This window comes from Colius striatus, chromosome 11, assembly GCF_028858725.1.
Source record: "Colius striatus isolate bColStr4 chromosome 11, bColStr4.1.hap1, whole genome shotgun sequence".
Lineage (NCBI taxonomy): Eukaryota > Metazoa > Chordata > Aves > Coliiformes > Coliidae > Colius > Colius striatus.
The window spans coordinates 26,510,276-26,530,200 of NC_084769.1; the positions used below are offsets into that span (position 1 = coordinate 26,510,276).

The following is a 19,925-nucleotide window of genomic DNA, read 5'->3' on the forward strand; positions in this document are numbered from 1 at the left end:
ACTAATATAAACACAAAAAAAGACAACTGTTCTGGCTAATTATACTTACCATTAATACCTCTAGGAGAAACTTCTGTTAATTTGAGCCCACTCTCTTTAATAAATCCAATGGCTACTTCAATACTGTCATCAGTAGGTCTTTCAAGAAGCAAAGTGAGCATTTCCAAACATAAAACCTCATGAGCCTATGGAAAGATAAGCAAAGAATTAGAATGTACAATGTTACACTATGATTACAGTGAGTTACTTGCCAGCCCAGTCCAGCCTTTGAGGATGTCACAACACACTTGTTTAGTCACACACCTTTACCAAAGTGCTGTACATTCCCAGTGTATTCCTAAAATACAGCTTCTTGCCATTATTTAAATTGGAATATCCTAACGGCTAACACATAAAAAGCAGCACAGAGCTGGATACTAATTTGATTTAGATGCAACTGAGTCAAATTCTGCCTACACAGATGTTTAAGTCAGATGGCAGTGTTGAAAAAAAAAATTAAAAATCTGTTAAAGATCTGTGTGACAGAGTCTCTGATGATGCTGGCTTTGCATCAAGATTTGTCTGAAGACTAACCCAAACATATTTACAAAGTCTGGAGAAGCTCTGAAGCATGACTGTAATGCAAAGTGATGATAACTACACATGTAATTACCAATGTCCTTTCCAAAAAGGTCCCAACAACTTAGAGCAGGCATTAAAAAGAAATCTAAACTCAGATTTTCAGTAACATTTAGAACAGGGACAGCAACTTCACTTAGGCTGTTGCTGTCCTGAAACCAAAGAAATACCATACAGGGTTTGAACTAAGTAGAAACATGAAGTAACATACCACATTCTGGTTCACCAAATGTGCAACAAATTTTGAAGACGTTAGACAGAGTTGCTGTAAAAGAAACAAACCAAGAAATGTTAACATATTGTATAGGGAAGAAAAAGACCAAGTCATTAAACTATTTTGGTATATTTGTCCATGATTAGAACTGTACACTTTAAAAAAACCGAAAACAACACAACAAAAAAACCACAACAACTACCACAGTCCTAACCCAAAAATTAGTTGACAAGCTTTCAGGACATTCTAATACTGCTATATTTCATGTACCAACAATACCACCCAAATCCAGGTCTTGGCTGTGTTCCTTTGAAGTATGTCATCTGAACACACAAGGTTAACACAGCAGGATTACAACTTTCAGCATGCTGCTCCTTCACATTTTACATACCTTATCATTTCTGCGATATCCTTTGCGAAAATTTAGTATCAATCTCTTGAGAATCAATTCACCGATATTTGGAAACTTTGAATTGATAATTGCCACAAGAGCTGCATAAACATGAGTAAAAATTGGAGAGGCACTCTGAGCTTGCAAAATGGATCTAGATAGCAATCCCCTGTAAAAATATACAAGTTTAAGATTTTTCTGGTAAGCAAACATTTGATGTTTTTATTCAGTACATACCACATAGTTTTTCAAAATGCATTAAAAATTACCACTTGTATCAAGTTTCAAGGGTATGAAATACAGGCACATAAAAAGCAGTTCTACAACAGAGACTACTTAATTACTTTTAACAAAAATCGCACTCAGAAACTAGATTTTATTTGATCCTCTTCTGTTATTTTTATGCTGTTTAGCAGGATTCTACTCTTCCCATCAGTGTGACATACACAGAAGTAAAACATTCCTTAGCTATAACATCCACAAATAATGGTGATTTATTTGTGACAGAAAAAGTGTTGCTATCCACTTGAAACTTAACAGAATTATTTATGGATATTTTATTCAGAGGAGTTTTTGGTGGTGGTGGCAGTTTGATTTTGTTTGTTTAAATGGTACTGAATCTAAGAATCCCATACTCCTCTAAACTAGCATATTTAATGCCTTTTGACATCAAAATTAAAGCAAGGAAAGTCATCACATCATACTTGCACAGTCACCATGACTTGGTACCGCGTTCAAATAGCTTAATAATGTTTTCTCTACATTACAACAATAAACAATCCAGCCAGATAATTGTATTAAAATTCATTTTTCTAAATACTGGCTAAAAATATTGCCACACAGAAAAAAATATCCAAGAAAACACAAGTAAATAAACAGAGACATCCATAAATTGCCAGTCATTCAGTAAAACACACATGACACCATTAACGGCGTGTCTCTATTCCTCGAAACGCACAATATCCTACCCTCTGGCCCATTCTCCAAGCATGAGACTACTCTGCATAGGACAATGTAGCCTGAGGTCAATTTTAAAGTCTGAGTAGCATCCATGCATCACACATCCTAGCAGAAAAGCAAAAAATCAGTTTTAAAATACTCAGACTTACCTTCCCCGAACAATATTTTCCTGAAGGAGCTCATGAATTATATTTTCTATATTAGAAACGTTCACTTTATTGACAAGACCATTGATAGACTTCTTCAAGGCTTCCCAACTCATCCTCTGATACGCCAAGCTATTACAAAAGTACCACAAATTATTAATGCACACATTTGAGGTACGACTGAGTGAAATTTTATATATATATGTATGGAAATATGAATGGAAGTTGTAATCAGTAAAATAGGTAAGCAAATATTCACTGCATAAATGTGAAGACTAGTACACATTTAGACTACTACTAAACTACTAGGAAATCACCAACATGCTGTATGAAAATGTAAATCTTCACAGTTACGGTATAATCCAGTATGTTCAGTTTTCGAACATATTCAAAAAAAAACCTGGTTACATTCTGCATCCCACTTTTTCATTTACACTTGGATGCAGGTTCAGTCATAATCCGATTTCTCTCACCTTTCTTCTGATAAAAATATACCTTCAAAAGAATGATCACAACCCTCAAAAGGTATGCTATTTTCACCAACATTCACTAAAATCCTTCGCTGTTTTGCTTCCCATAAAAATTCAAACATGTTGCTTTCAACTCACCTATTTTTATCTGTGATTTGCTCTTGCATCATCCTGAGCTTGGCAGGTGGAATATATGCACCACCTGTGCGAGTAAGGATTGGATCCACTTCTTCTTTCTTCTTCTTTGAAGTGGCCTCATCATGAACAAGGGAGCTCTGGACTGCTGACCTCTCTGGACTCCTACGATCAGGTGATGAATATCTTCTCTGCTTCCTTCGATCAGATTCTCTCTCCTCCCATTTCTCATGGTGTGTCTCTCTCCCCCTTTCCATCCTTCTACAACAAAAACAAGAAAACACAAATACCCAGGGGTTCATGAAAAGTTTTTACATTTTCTTCTTCAAAATGAGTATTTTATTATTAAGAAAGGACCTGATACCTTCCTTCTGATGTTCTGTCATCATAGTATTCCCTTCTTGAATATTCTTGATCATATCTGCTGTCATCAGAGTATCTTCTCTTTCTAGTAGGTGGAGACTTGTCATGCTCTCCACTCCTGTTTACAAACCAAGACATAACATTTTTAGTAACAGGGTTAGAAAAATAATGCATTTACTATCTACTTGCAACAGTGTCACGACACAGAATGGTTCCACTTCTGCAACCTGAGCTTCAATATATGCATCGTTCAAATACAAGATGCTCCTTGCAAAAAACAATGAAAAAAATCAAAGCAGCACTGTAAAAGGAAGCTCATCCTAGAACTTCAAATTAAGTGCTAAATGGTAATAACATCAAATACCAACGGTAAATTCAGCACAGTACATTCTTTGGAACATATGCATTACTTTCAACAACATCTGCCTGCGTCACAGGAAACAGAACAGATACTATCAGAAAAAATGGTGTTGTGTTTAGTGCAAAAAGTTCCCTTCCAATTAAAATGTGAAATTAAAAGTAAACTGTTAACAGTTCACCTCATGTCTTGGTAGACTGCATTTCAAATGACATTTCTTCACCTCCTGCTGGAGTCAATAATCTTGCTCTAAAGTGACAATTGTGGTATCAGCAACATGCAAGTTAAAGTAAAAAGCTGGCATCTAATTTCCACTATCAAGTCCCAGGGCAATTAAACTGAATGCTAAGGATGTTTTAAAGACCTAGTTTTAATACAAATCTATTTAATTACTGCTATATTGACATATAGGTGTTGTATTAAACCTACATTTTTTTTTTTCCTCAGTTACAGTAACACATAAAAGAAACAGAACCTTTTGGTTTTGTTCTAACATCTAACTCACTATGTGAGGCAAACGTACACGATTGTAGGGTATAAAAATAAATCATTCTACCTGTCCTCTGGAGACAAACTTCTCTGGCGTGAACTGTAGTGTTCCTCCCTTTCGTAACTGGAACCATGCTTTACGAAAAGAGAAAGAAAAATTAAGCCCCGAAATGATACACTAATTACTGTGAGCACGTATGTTTTCATATCAAAGTTTACCCTGTCTTCAGCTTGCTACTCCTTTGCAAGAAATAAGGGCCATCAAATAAAGCTAATGACACTTATGACAAGGAGACCTGGTTCTAAATAACAAGCAGCTGTAGGATGCTGCAAATGCCAAATGTTCACATAGGTTCAAGAGAGTGGAAAAACACTGAAGAAAAATTCACCTGGGTTACCCAAAAACACTTGGCTCAGGAAGCTGCAAACAGGTAGAGGCCGGAAGAGCGTGTCGGCAAGTACTTTTATGGTTGCCCTGCTTCTAAACTTTAAGGAATCTGCTGTTTACTACTGTTGGAGGCTTGAACAGATATACCTTCAGTCTGCCTTTCCTGCTTCCTCCTTCCACACACCACTTTACATGCGATACCATTAACAGAATTCTACCATTCCTTGTTTGAAGAGTGTCTCTCCTATCTCCAAAAAATCCCCTTCATTGTATAATTTCTCCTTATCTTCCTCCTTTTTACTAACCATGATTTATTTTCTCAAGAGTTATTTCCAGCATCATACATTATAAGTTACATTACTCCACTTAACAGATTCTGGAAGTAAAATTAATTCTAGATTTTCTTTTGAAATGTTAAGTTTGCACCTTGGTACCTTGGTACAGCTAAGAAGCAGCTTTTTTGATCTCTGTGCTTCTGTTGTAAGGATCTTCTCTTCCTTTAAAATACTACTGATGATTTTTCAGAACAACAATCTGTTATTATCAGCCAAGGATCAGTTTGTGAAATAGGTAACACTTCACCTTGACGTAGAAACTTAACGCAAGCATTTTCTCGTGCACCTTGACTGAACTTTCTGCAGAAATCCATTTGTTGAAGTGGCATTCCTTCTGTCCATTAACATGCTAGCACTCTAGTTTTCACCTCACCAAAGAACCAGTTAAAGCTGTTGGTTAGCAGAATAGAATGACCCCTAGTTCACTACCAAAATCTGATGGACAGGCATACTATCAGTAGACCAACAGGGCTGACTTACTATCACTGAAACTGTGGGAGAGGGAAGGGGGGGGGGGGTGTATCTTTAAATACATATATTTACATTTTTTAAGTCACTATAAGATTTCCTGGAATACTGCCTTCCCTAGTGTACATCTAACACTATGTGAAAATTACTCTATTATCATCTTGCCTGCATCAAAACAATTTATCATGGTTTTGCACAGCCAGCAATGAAGCACAACAGTCTCTCACTCAGTGCCCCCATTCACCCCCACTCTCCTTAGGATGGCAGAGGCCCCAGCGAAATGGAAAGAAAAAGATAACCAAAATTGTTGTGGATTAAGACAATAGCAGGGAGGGCTCGCTGCCAATTACGGTTTCAAGCAAAACAGACTACAGGACTCAGAGAGTAAAGTAGGAAAGTTTATTTTACTACCTAGAAGAAACAAAACAGAACAAAAGCAAAAAGGGAGTAGCATGATGAGAAAATTACAACCCGTACTTTAAGGTCTCCCTCCCCTATCCCTCCTTTCTTTCCGGGCCCAGCTCACTGCTTCTGAAATCTCTACCTCCTCCGCCCTTAATGGCTCGCGGGGACAAGGAATGGGGGATGTGGTCAGTCTCTCACGGGTGGTCTCTGCCACTTCTCTCTTCTTAGACGAGGATGACTCCTGGCATTCTTCCCCTGCTCTGATACAGGGTCCCTCACACAGGACACAGCCTCTTCTGGGCATAATTTTAATGAGCTTCTTTGGCATGGGTTCTTCCCCCCGGCTACAGCTTCTGTGAATATGGGGTCCCTCACATGGGACATGGCCTCCTCCAGCTATAGTTAGTGTGCCTGGCATGGGGTCTTTAATGAAGAAAATCACTGTCCCTGATGCAGGGTCTTTAACAAAGTGCAAACAAATCTCTGCTTCACCAGTCCTCTCCGCAGGACGCAGAGGAGTCTCTGCTCCAGCACACCTCCTCTTCTCTTCCCTCACTGATCTTGGAGTCCACATGTTTGCTTCTCTCTCTCTTTCAACTCTCTGCACACCACCAGCCAGAAGAGAGGGAAGAACAGCAAGAAGGAACAGGAAGAACCCTCCTCTTCCGGCTTCTTCTTAAGAAGTGACTGTGGAGGCATCTAATTGGCTCAGTCCCAGAAGAGGGTCTGGCTCAGAGCTGGGGAGAGTTTCAAGCAACATCTTACAGGAGCCCCTTCCCCATTACCAGAAACAGCTCCGTGTCAAACCATGACACAATGGAACAAAACAAATGCACTGCATCATTTACTGGGAGTATGCATCTTTGCAAAAGTAATGTCCATCTAAGAATTTAAGTCCAGAGTAACATTATCTTTGATAGCAAAGCCAGTGCAAGAAATTAATACATTATCACCAAGGTTTTATTCCCCTTCCAATGCTCATTTATGGGACTGTATCATCCAGTAGATCATTGAAAGGACTGAAGGTTTAAAAATGTCTTTAAGTTATTGGGGTTTTCTCCCAGCACTTTATAATGCAAGACTGCAGCGTAAGTTTCCAAGAAAGTGGTAATAAAAAAGATCTTTAAAAAACCCACAGAACAGTTACTGTATTTAATAGTAGATAGGAGGAAGTGAGTTTTTTTAGGATTATCTGTTCTTAAGAGTTCTACATCATGTGAAAAGACAAGTGTCCCCAGAAATAAAACAATGTTATGGATGTCTCTGCATTTGGCAGCTCTCATGCCTCCTTTCAAAAACCACTACGTTTACTAGAGAACTTGTCACCCTCAGTTCTTCATGAGAAGTCTTTCTGACACAGGTTGAGGTCTTCTTCCTTACCCATTTTGAACAGAATGATCAACTAAAAGTGTCAAATCAGTGTGCTTTTGCAAATTGTCTTATTTTGACAGATGAGGAAGCACTATGATCTGGAAGCACCAGATCATAGATCATTGGTTGGAAGGGACTTTTAGAGATCATCCAGTCCAACCCTCCTGTAGAAGCAGGTCAACCTAGACTGGGAAGCTATGACAACATATCCAGCTATCCTTTACATGCTCTTATTAAAATGACTTAAGTCAGAAAAGCTGGAACCAAAAGAGTGTGAAGAAGCCTTGGCAGGGTCAAACTCTAGGTAGATAAATACCACAGATTTCATACAGCGTATCAGAAAAAAAATTGCTCCACTAACCTGTCCCAAACTTTTTGTCCTTAACAAATGTGTAATTTCTACATATAATTTTAAGAGAGTGATTTTAAAGAAAAGTTATTTTGCATTTTTAAAACCCATTCTCATCCATTCAGAAATGTATCACCCAGCTAGCTTTTAAAAGAGAAAGCTTTAACTCTTACCGTAAGAAATAAATATGCTGCATTCACTGCTACTTCTTTTTTCATTTCAACATCACTGTAATTTTTTTAAAACCTCTTTTCTTCAGTTCTCATGCTTACAGTCTCTGCTGAGCAATCACACAGTTGTTTCTCACCAATTACTTTACCATTATATGCTAATAAAATCCTGGACTTCCATTGTTAGGACAAGTGTTACAAACATGTAATTGACCAACTTTATGATAAAATCTCTCTTGCATACTGCTGATGTCAATTGTGGACATTGTTTGCTTTACTTTTGGGGAGTTTTATTGAACATAACACTATCTACAAACCTAACCATCAATAATAAGGAAAAAAAAACCCCAAATCCTACAACTTAGGTTTAAGAAGACTTACGTTTACTTGTGTCACTCTGCTCTTCATCTTGATTTCCTACTTTTTATCAGGTTCAGAATGTGCAGCAACGAGACAATCCAAGATGGAATTCAGCATATGAAACACATTTCATCTACAACACATACAAGGCAATAAAAAACTTTCTACTGCACACGGTTCAGAAAACTGCGCTTTTAACTTATTCTTTAAGCCTATGTTTGCGTAACTCCTTAAACGAAAACAAACAGCCCCTATCCCCCAATCTGGTGAGATCTCTTAAGGTGACACAGTGCCCATTGCAGGTGACAAAGGCTGTAAAAGGCCAGCCAGGGGACCACCCGAGGCCCTGCCCGCGCCGCGCCCGGCCAACCGCCGAACTCACCGCGGGGCTGCACTATCGTGGGGACCACGTTCCCCCGCCCGCCGCTGAGCTGGACCTGTGAAAGGAAGCCGCGACCAGCCACGCCGTTGGCGGTCGGCGGCGGGCGGGCGGAAGCTGTCCGCTGCTCCCGGGGGGAAGGCAAGTGACTCACCGACGACCACGACCACCACCACCCGCGGCCCACCGCACCCTGCACCTACCTGCGGCCCGCCGCCGCGCACGGACATGGGCAGCGTCACTTCCGCCCCAGCCGGCGCACAATGAGCGCGCGGCGCTCAAGCCCCGCCTCAGCGACGCGGCCGGCGCGCGCACGTAGAGCGGCCGCCGCGCTGTAAGCGGCGCGAGGCGAAGAGCGCACTTCCGGCCGTATGGGCACCGCTGCACAACGGGAAACGTAGTTCTGCGGCGGTGCGCGCGGCGGCCGTCTTGTGGGGCGGGCTACGTCCGGGCCGGGCCTGGGACCTCCCGTCCAGTCTCAAAGTGCTTGTAGCAGTTGTTGAATGGGAAATGTCAGACAGAGGGAAATATGCCCATAGAGCGACTGCTACAGTGACTGCTGGAGAGCAGCTCTGTGGAGAGGGACCTGGGAGTCCTGGTTGATAACAGACTATCCGTGACCCAGCAATGGGCCGTCGGTGGCCAAGGCAGCCTACGGCATCCAGGGATGTATTAAGTGTGGTCGGCAGGTTGAGGGAGGTTCTTCTCTCCCTCTGCATCATTAAAGCCACATCAGGAGTACTGAGAACTTATGGAGAGAGTCCAGCGCAGGGCCACCAAGATGATCAAGGGATGGGAGCATCTTTCTTACGAGAAGCCTAGAGCTTTTCAGCCTGAAGGTGAAGGCTGAGACCTCATCAACACTTATAAGTACTTAAAGGGTGGATGTCTGGAGGATGGGGCAACACTTTTTCCTGTAGTGACAGGACAAGGGGTCACAAACATAAGCTGGAACACAAAAAGTTCCACTTCAACACCAGGAAAAACTTTGTTCCTGTGAGGGTGATGGAGCTCTGGGACAGGCTGCCAAGGAGGTTGTGGAATTTCCTTTTCTGAAGGTTTTCAAAACCTACCTGGGCACATTCCTGTGTGACTTGATTGAGGAGAACTTACTTTAGCAGGGGCTTGGACTAGATGATTTCTAGAAGTCCCTTCCAAACCCTTCTGTGATTCTAAGTGAGCGGATCTACAGCACGTGTATTGCTACTTTCAGTTCAGCCTGCATTTCTATAGTATCAGCTTTGTCTTAGGTGCTGGTATCACAGAAAGACATTTTAAGGTTCCCATTGGAAGTATATCTCAAACATGTAGTCAATGCACTTCCCTTAAGAATGACAAGCTGTACAAAGTTGTCCAGCATCTCTGTGAAATGTAGTGAATTTATTCTGAATTTAGTAAACTCATCACTGAATAACACAGTAGCACATGCAACTGTGGGTTACACATGAGCTGCTGGTTAAACTTGAAATTACTTGAAATATGTTCAGCACGTACTTCTACCATGTGAGGTGTTACAATGCTGTTAGGATACCTGTTTATCAGACGGAGTTTTTTTGGTCTCTGAAAATTTCAAGTAATTGAGCACCACTGATTCACACTAGCAGAGGACCTGTGTCTTATCACAGGCACAAATTTGTCTGGATTGTGGAAAGTGTTTACATGCGTAGAGAGGAAAAAGTTAAAAGAGAAAATTCTGTATAAGGTCTGAAAAGGCTTATGGCTCATTTCAGCTCTTGCGAGATAGTGAAAATAAACTTTTAGAGGAAAAAGCAGATCAGGGTCAGAAAGGCATTAACTCAGCCAGGAGGCAGATGGTTCCTGTGGGGACATCTGTAAGGAGCGGTGTGGCAGCAATGCTGCGCTGCACCCGCATGCAAGGCCCCGCATGGCCAGTGCGGTGGGATGCGGCATCTGTTCAGGGGAAGAAGGTGGCAGCAGGGTGGGATCACGGCTGGAATGGCATTGCTCTCGATATCCCTTTTCAAACATAAGGAATAAACACATCAACAGCAGTGATTCTGATGAGACAAAGTGTATGGTGGCGTTATGCTGACTCAGAGCCAAAAATAGGGTGTTATCTGCTAATGCATTCTCTGCATTCCTCCCACGGCTAAAATTTGCTCAACTGTGATAATCATAGATTATATTCAGAGATATTCATAGATAGCCATGAGATTGTTTCCTAGCAGCAGGTGTTTGCCTGCAGCAGCCCTGCAAGGACCAGGGGACAAAAGTGTATAATTTTACATGGTTTATTCCTGTCCCCACTTCCCCTCCTGTGAGAACTACACTCTTGATCATATGCTCCTCTAGTCAAGGCAATAGGAAAACATCTCTTATACTTTCTTACAGTTAGGTAGTTGTCAAGAGGGAGGAGTCTTCTGCAGTTCTGCAGTGTCCTTGTTTTATCTGAAGGCCCCAGAGTAGCCAAGGTCAGAGGCCCAGAATCTGGGGGGTCTCCTGGTTGTGCCCAGAGTCATGTAGCCTTCTGCCATGTTTTACAGCCTTGATGCACTGCCTTGGTGCTCCAGCTTGGTAAGCCAATCTGAATAAGGGTGTTTTTTTGTGTCTGTGGTCCTAAAACCTGCAAAACACAAGTCTTTCCTAGCATTTTAGAAAGCTGAACTACTGGCTTCAGGTGCAGAGTTACTGAGAGTGGCATAAAGGTTTAAGGTCTCCTCTTCGTGTTGTGATGCTGGCTAGTCTGACATGCCAGAAAACAGTATGGGGAAACAGTATGCATAAGGAAAAAAACCTTGAAATGAATTATTTCCCGAAACAATAGGAAAATCTTACTGAAATGGGGCAGAACACCAGCTAATTCAACATACCACAAAGTGTGGAATAAATAGTGAACTCAGAATTGTAAACAGAAGAAAGCAAAATGTTTTTAAGACATTTCTTTTTAAAAAACCCCACGTTTTGAAATTTATAACACAAAGTTCTATAAGAAAACTCATGTAATGTAAAAGTCCTATTCACTGCTTATTTGCTATAAATGCAATTGCTGGAATCACTACAATTTTTAAAGTGAATTTTAAGGACACTGATTTGCTTTCTCTGTTATTCAGCAATCTCTTTCTTCTGTTATCATTTGATGTATAGCCACGTGAGTCAGTTCTCATTGTTGGAATGATACAAGGCTTCTGCTTTTGGAGGATTAAGTTGCTGATTATAAAAAGGTAGTTACTGAAAGGGTGAGGATATTTGTTGCTCTTAGTAACAGGGAAACTTTAATTTGTACATGCTCTTGAAAGATTTGTCATTGCTTAAATATACGTGTATAGAGCACTACTGAGAGTATTAAAAAATTATTTGTGCTTACATGTTTAACATGTTTAACACTTCACATTTTATTAGTTCTCATCAATATGGAAATACAGGATTTATTTTGTGACAATTCTCTTGGGAGAAGGCTATTTGTACTGAAAAAAATGTTTTAAAATCCAAGTGATGCAAACCACCTCCTCATTACACCCTGTTGATTGCTTTGCAAAATGAGGACAATGACATCGTCTCTATCCAATTCTTGCCTGAAGTGTGAGGCTTGTGATTTTGCAGAGCTCAGGCCTGACAGCTGTGATCTTGTAAACAGCATGGGCTTAGCATGATGACTTTGACTGGGGCCTTATTGCTTAATTGCTCATGGAGTTTTTTTTAATGTTTGACTTGCATATTTTCTAAGAGTAAAGGACAGGCTTAGTTGCATAGCTCGCAAATGTTACCATAATTATGCTTCACTTTAAATAGGGCTTGATTCTAACACCAGGTTCTGTCATGCCGATGATTACCAGTGACATTAGGATATGTCATACAACCAGATGTTCTGAAATGCTACAGTTTAAAAGAACCATTCCTCCCCAGCATTTATGCTCATGTTGAATATACATTAGGAAATATGAGGCTGGGATTTTTTGATGCAAAAAACTTATCAAAGTTGCATGCAGTTGCACAGTTTAGTTTAAATTCAGATCCAGCATTTCAGATCCAGCATTTCAGATCCAGCTTTTTAAAAATTGTTCATCACAGTGGATATAAATATTCTGCACTTCAGAGATAATAGCTCTTTTTTAATAATAAAGCCATGAAAGCCAATTATGCCATTTGTTTTGCAATACTAAGAAGAATAATCAATAAAGCAAGAAATCTCTAATCAAAACAAACACAGGAATAGGGTATGTTTAAATAACAATAGTCAAGAAAAGTACATGGTGTTTTTTTTCTTCTTTTAACTAAGTTTTAGATACAGCATTTTATTTCCTTGGCTTCTAAAATGATTTGCAACTGCAGTGCCTACAGAGGAGACTGAAACCAGCACATGTCTAGATGGTTATACAGATTCTAACAATATGAATTGTTAAATGCTTTCACTAGGTATTCCATGAACCCACTGCAAATACAACATTGTCTGCCCATGAGCACTCTATGATTTCCTATTTTGCTGTGAAAATAATCTTTTTCCTGACTCACACTGTGTAACCAGGTGTCATGAAATAAAAAGGCATATGGCATCAATGTGGCAGCAGCATCTCATGAGAAGGATGTCCTGTGGCTGATGGCACATGGTACCATCACTCAGACTGTCCCTCCAAATGCCCTGGGAGAGAGTAAACATGGACAGCTGAACATTCCCCTCAGATGGAGCCTGAGGACAGGGACGAGAAATAAACAGTCTGCTTTGAGGTGCCTTCACCAGGAGACAGCTTATTACCTCTGAGAAACAAGTTTGTGTTTTGAAAGCAGCTGAATACCACAGTGACATAAATTATGCTCTTCAGTTCTCTGCTTAAATGTGGAAAGCAGAGGAGGGGCTGGGAAATTTATTCTTTGAACAAGAAAGGGAAAGGATAGTTTAATACTGAATGGAAGCAACAAAGTGAGGTTTTTCCTTTCTCCTTTCCCAAAGTAATGCTTTCACTATGGGATTATGGAATGGAGCTCCCTTCTGCTCATTTCTTCTCTGGTCTGCTCATCTTGCAGTCCCTTTTCTGCAGTGTCCCACCTTACATTTTATTCCTCATCAGAGTCAATGGGGAACACCTTCAGTTTTACAGTGGGCCTAGTCTTGCAGTTTGGCAATGTGCGGTAAGAGATGATTTAATTCTGTGAGGATGAAAAGAGAAGTAGGTCCAAGCCTGCACTTCCCAAGGGAATGCTTTAAGAAGTAGGCAGCAGTGCAGGTCAAATACCTCAGAGCAGCCCTTTTGAATCTACTACATTCAAGATCTCAAATGTATAGAGTCTGAAGTAGGGCCATGACTGTGGTTTCTGACTCCTAGAGAACAGGAGGAACTGAGGTGTATCCGCTTGCTCAGTGTCTTGCACAGCTTCTGGCTCAGCATGTACCTTCTTAATTGCTTGGGAAGCACTCAGGTCTCTGTGGTGGTGGTGGATCAAGCATCTGACTATAACGATCCTCATCACCCTGCAGGAGTCATGCAGCCAGTCTCTTAAGTGCAAGAGATGGTTTAGGAGCTCTTATTTCTATCTCAGTCTAAAGTAAATTATTGCAATTGGAATGGCATGTGATTATCAAGTCTTGAAAAAAGGCCCCAAAGATGAAAGCATGCAAGAAACAAGCAAAAACAAACAAAAAAAGCCTTGAAGTGCATACTCAGTCATTATTCCTACATAGAATCAAATCATAGAATCGTTTCATCTGGAAGAGACCTTTAAGAGTCCAGCCTTTGTCCCAGCCCTATCAACCACCATTTCCCTAAGTGCAATATCCAACTGTCCCTTAAACCCCTCCAAGGACAGTGACTCCAGCACCTCCCTGGGCAGCCTGTTCCAATGCCTGACAACTCTTTCAGTAAAGAAATTTCTCCTCATATCCAGCCTGAACCTTCCCTGGCATAACTTGAGGCTGTTTTCTCTTGTTCTATTGCTTGTTACTAGGGAGAACTGAGCGACCTCCACCTCACAACAGCTTCCTTTCAGGTAGTTGTAGAGAGCAATAAGGTCACCTCTGAAACTTCCTTTCTCCAGGCTGAACAGCCCCACATCCCTCAGCCATTCCTTATACAAAACATGTTCCAATATGTATGCACAAGTAATGCCAGTGACCTTGCAGAGCTTCCCCACGTGCAAAGAGAAGGTCCCAGGGTGACAACTGTATCTTTACTCAGTGGAACCAGTCACAGTGTGGGAGGACTCTGCTCAACCCTGTACTAAAATGTGACTCCCTCAGTAAAATCCATAAAAGCAGGAGTAACTCATGAGTATTGCTAAACAAACACATACCAGAAGAGACTGCATCTTGAGTTCTTTGGAGTACTTTCATGTGGGGTTGTATGCATTTCTGACATCTCATGGCATGTCTGCTGCACATGGCAAGTGGTGTGGAGACAGATGAGGTAAGTTAACTTTAAATAAGCTGGTTCTGGTACCAGAAACCATATAGCCACACACAGCAGAAGTGTGTACTGTCTGATACACCTTGTTTCTGTAGGTTAGCATGGTGGTATAGGTGGGCCAGCAGGATCACATGGCTTCTGGTGTCTGAATGAACTCACATCAAGTAGCTCTATGTGTTATTTAGGAAAGCAATAATCAACACAGAATGCTTCTTTTCTTAAGGGAGCACAATGATAGACCTAAAGTACAATAACAATTAATATAAAATTAAATCAACATGAGAAGTTGTGCATTCAGATAAGGCAATTTTTAAATATTAATTTCTACACACTGGAAATGCTGAAAGCAATGACAATTCAGCTGAGAATAGCAGCAGTTAAACCAAACATAATTATAATCTTTGAAACTTGCACAAAGGGAGAAAGGATAATATGTCCCACAAATTCATATTCATCAGCTTAATGTTGTGCATGAGTACTCCATTAGTAAGCCACAGGAAGCATAGTTGTAGTCATGTTCTGTTCCTGTGGCAATTTTTGTCCTTGTGCTTGAAGTGATACAGTTAAAACTCATCCACAGGCTGCACTCCCTGAGCTGGTGTCTCTCTTGGCATAAGCAGCTCTAGCAACATCAACTCTCAGTCTTCTACAAATAAGTAATTAAGGATTATATCTAGAAGCTCACTGGTATCACCTAATACTACTGGAAAAGGAACCATAGCTGCTTTAATGTCTTATTCTGTTAGATGATTCCTTGCAGTTAATATTGCTTTATTAATTAAGTACAGAGTGGTGGATTGGAGACTGGTTTCCATATCTGCTTCATTAGGAGTAAGGCATTCCTACACAACTAGTTGTGCACTTGTTGTGCAAGGCTCAAACTGTATTTCCAGGTAGCTGTTACAACATGCTGACCATGCCTCAGCTGAGACAAGAAATTAGATTCTCTGTGTTTTCAGTACAAGGTCTGGTAAGTGAGCTGAGCCTGGCCAGCAAAGGAGGTCTGAGACAACCAAGCTGAACTTGTTTGCTCACAGAGTGAGACGTGGCTGTGCAATTCCTTCTGCTACCTTTTTTTTTTTTTAAATTTTGTGGCAGCAGTAATCCCTGATACAAGGTGTTAAGCAACGTGGAGAGAGAAAAACAGATTCAGCCTGGGGAGAAATACTTTGATTTATTAATGAACAGAGCAAGGAAAATGAGAAATAAACCCAAATCTTAAAACACCTCCCCCCACCCCTCCCTCTCCTGGGACTCTTCCTCCTCCCCCACCAGTGGCGCAGGGGATGGGGGTTATGGTCAGTTCATTACAGGTGGACTTTGCCACTGCTTCTTCTCAGGGGAGGCCTCCTCACACTTCCCACTACTACACTCTGGGATCCCTCCCACAGTAGATAGTCCTCCATGAACTTCTCCAACATGGGTCCTTCCCGTGGGCTACAGTTCTTCACAAACTGGTCCAGCATGGGGGCTGCCAGAGGGGCAGCTCCTCACACCCTGCCCCAGAGTGGGCCACCCACTGGGAGAACAGTCCTTCAGGCACCTACTGCTCCAGCCTGAATCCCTCACAGGATCACAAGTCCTGACAGCAAACCTGCTCTGGCATGGGCTCCTCTCTCCCCATGGGCCTGCCAGGAACTTGCTCCAGCACAGGCTTCCCACGGAGTCACAGCCTCCTTCAGGCATCCACCTGCTCCGGCATGGGGTCCTCCATGGGCTGTGAGTGGGTCTTTGCTTCCCGGTGGTATCTGTGGACTGCAGGGGCACAGCTGCATCACCATGGACTGCACCATAGGTCACAGGGGAAAGTCTCTTATTGCCTGAGCAGTTCTTCTCCCTTCTTCTCTGTTGACCTTGGTGTCTGTGGAGGTGTTCTTGCATTCTCACTCACTTCTTCTGCTGCTGCAGTTTAGCAACTGCCCAGCAACTTTTTCCCTTTCTCAAATACCTTATTCACAGAGGTGTTACCTCAGTCACTGGCCCTATAAGCTACAGGAGAAGCTTCTGGCAGCCCTTTTTTAAAAGAACTGTAGTCCCCTGCTACAAAAACGTGGCCCAGGCAAAACCACTATAGAAGTCCCATCACTGTTACATTTGAATAAGAGCTAGAAGATTATGGATTTACAATACTAACTGAGAAATATCTCTTTTTGGTATCTGAAATGGGTGACATTTGTGATATTCCATCGTAAATTGTATTTTTGCCCATGAAAGCGCCAGCAGACTCCTAGCTTGTTTTGAAACCTCATCAAAGCAAAGCTATACCCACAAGCTCAATGAGTAGGGATGATCATATGAAGAACATCCACACGATTTCCACTGTATGAAAGTACATCACATATGTTTTTTATTATTTTTAATGACAGTCTGTCAGATGCTCCTCATAGTAGTCAAAAATTTGCTCAGCTGCTGTTTAAAACCGGTTCCTAGTATCTATGTTAAGGTTTCCTTTCTTTTAATTTTGTGGCAATTCTGTTCTCCGACCAACTTCTGGGACTGGAAAGAATTCCTGTTCGTTCAGGTACCTTAAAGTACCTGAAAGTAATATACAGACTAAACATATTGTTCAGAAAAGGAGGGCACAGCAAAAGTAGATAGGCATAAAATGCTCCTTTTTTTTTAATGTCAGGTTTTGCTCATTAATGTTCTTTTGTTTGTTTGAAATAATTCCTGCTTAGTGATGTGGACTCAAGCCACAGGTATTGCTATAGGTACAGGTGACATCAGTCTTTGTGAACTGGTATTTTCACAACCTTAGTTTCACTTCATTGTTACACACTGCAGAAGAATGCTAGTTCTTTTCCACAGTGATAAGAGTTTGGCAATCCAAGGTGTTATCCTACAGCCAACCTCCTGAATCAGAATACGTCTGTCTAAAATTTTGAGGCTGTACTATGATTTGAGCTGTGTCAGCATTTGGCAGTTCTAGCTTATTTAGTAACTAAAATCCTTTCTTAGCCAGTAAAACTGTTTCAATTATGTTTATGTTTCATCGTTCTGATTTGTTTTTAGCCTCTGTGAAGTATTTTTATATCTCCTGGCCTTCAAAGAACGAAAAAAACCAAAATCTCCGCTGTTCTGCAGAGCTGTGACAGCAGAGCCCCCTCGTGGGAACACGCCGTGCAGTGCCAGAAGGTGTGTTTGTGCCCAGAAACCATCGGGAAGGGGATGAAAAACGCGCTTTTTTTCTGGCCTACTTCTCTTAAACTGGTGATTGTATAGCATAATGTGCCAGCTAAGTGTTTGGGGGGCCCTGTCTACATTCTTTGCTAAGTGTGCAAAGCTTATGTAATGTAATCCTGTCACTGAAACAGATACACATTTTACTCAAATTTTAGTCTTTAGATAAAAAGGGAACATGACTGTAAAGATAGGAGGAACAAGAATATTGCATCTCGACTGGAGATTCCACCTAAATTTTGTCCTCTGATAAGGAGCAAGAAATTAATTGTTATATGTCTCTAAAAATATGGCTAGATGGTTAAACCATTCTTCAGCTTTGCTTTTCCAAGCTAGAAATAGAAAATATGTGTTTTTCCCACACTTTGTGTTTCACATCAGTTAAAAGGAAAAAAAAGTTCCCCTGATCCTTCTGTAATTTTTCTGCTGTATTTTTATGTTTATCTCATCTAGCAAAGGCAGCCACTGAAGCCTTTAACTAAAGGACAAAGTAGCATAACTATTTCTCAGATACTGAATTGGCATTTGGATGTTGTTCTCACCTTTCATCTCTTCAGGAATGCAGAGGGAAAGGTATTGTCTGACTGGAGCTGATGACTGCTTGCAATGAATCTCATGTTAGATTACAGCATAAATACACCAGGGTAGATGGTATACAATAATGTATCAGAAAGGACCTTGCTATATGTAGTTTGCCTTATGTTTAGTGAACCTGAAACTTTAAAAACCTTTGTATTAATTACTTCTTCCAAATTTCTTCATTTTGTTGATAAATCATATTGTGCTGATGTCATGGCAAAACACTCAGATATTGCCTGGACATCCAGCACTCCTTGGAGCTTCTGGATCTTGCAGCAGATCCAGCTCTGTGAGTTCACCTCAACAGAGATTTAAAGACTTAGAAGGTTGTTTGGAAACATTTTCTTCAGAATTTAAATGCAGTAACAATGCTGGGAAAACCTCCTGAAGTATTTCACAAAGAATTTTCTTGTATACAGAACAGACAGGAAACCAAACAGAAGTAGTAGTAACAAGAAACCAAACAATTAACTTCTAAACCTAAGCATGTTTGTATTAAAATATATACTTCCTCTCCAACAGCAAACCAGAGTTGCAGTAGGTGTTAGGTTTTGTACAAAATGTGATGCTAATATTATTTTCTTGGAAGTAATACATTCTCTATCATCTTCAGTAAGTCATGAAGAACAGAGAGGTGCCTGGGGACTGCAGGAAAGCAAATGTCATTCCAGTCTTCAAAAAGGGCAAGAAGGAGGAACCAGGTAACTACAGACTGGTCAACCTCACCTCCATCCCTGGAAAGGTGATGGAATGACTTATCCTGGGTGCTCTCTCCAGGCATTTAAAGGACAAGAGGGTCATTAGGAGCAGTCAACATAGTTTTACCAAGGGGAAGTCATGTTTGACCAACCGATAGCCTTTTATGAAGGTGTAACCAGGTGGATAGATGGTGGCAGTGCAGTGGATGTGGTTTATCTTGATTTCAGTAAAGCATTTGACACCGTCTCTCACAGCATCCTTGCAGCAAAACTGAGAAAGTGTGGGCTGGATGAACAGGTAGTGAGGTGGATTGTGAACTGGTTGAAGGGAAGAAGGCAGAGTTGTCATCAACGAGGCAGGGTCTAGTTGGAGGCCTGTATCTAGTGGAGTCCCTCAGGGGTCAGTACTGGTACTGTTCAATATATTCATTAGTGACCTTGATGAGGAAACAGAGGGCACTATCAGCAAGTTTGCTGATGATACTAAACTGGGGGGAGTGGCTGACACATCAGAAGGCTGTGCTGCCATTCAATGAGACCTGGACAGGCTGGAGAGTTGAGCAGGGAGAAATCTAATAAATTTCAACAAGGGCAAGTGTAGTGTTGCATCTGGGAAAGAGTAACCCCATGTACCAGTACAGGTTGGGGAAAGAACTGTTAGAGAGTAGTGTAGGGGAAAGGGACCTAGGGATCCTGGTGGGCAGCAGGATGACCGTGAACCAGCAATGTGCCCTCGTGGCCAA

General features: G+C 41.2%; 1 protein-coding gene across 5 annotated transcripts in view; it reads right to left on the bottom strand.

Annotated features, from left to right (window-relative positions):
- Nucleotides 1-8,654, bottom strand: part of CWC22 (CWC22 spliceosome associated protein homolog) — a 49,073-nt gene extending 40,419 nt beyond the window's left edge. For 3 of the 5 annotated variants that reach the window (XM_062004633.1, XM_062004635.1, XM_062004632.1), the window contains exons 1-9: nt 8,373-8,545; nt 8,012-8,123; nt 4,212-4,279; nt 3,299-3,415; nt 2,938-3,195; nt 2,333-2,461; nt 1,224-1,392; nt 830-883; nt 50-185 (exon numbers count right to left, since the gene is read on the bottom strand). In XM_062004633.1, coding sequence (XP_061860617.1) covers nt 50-185; nt 830-883; nt 1,224-1,392; nt 2,333-2,461; nt 2,938-3,195; nt 3,299-3,415; nt 4,212-4,279; nt 8,012-8,038 — 958 coding nt within the window. In that variant the 5' untranslated portion in view covers nt 8,039-8,123; nt 8,373-8,545. Of the gene's footprint in view, nt 1-49; nt 186-829; nt 884-1,223; nt 1,393-2,332; nt 2,462-2,937; nt 3,196-3,298; nt 3,416-4,211; nt 4,280-8,011; nt 8,124-8,372; nt 8,546-8,572 lie in introns of those variants that run through there. The other 2 variants (XM_062004631.1, XM_062004630.1) reach the window with 2 other exon arrangements.
- Between the last annotated feature and the right edge of the window lie 11,271 nt (nt 8,655-19,925).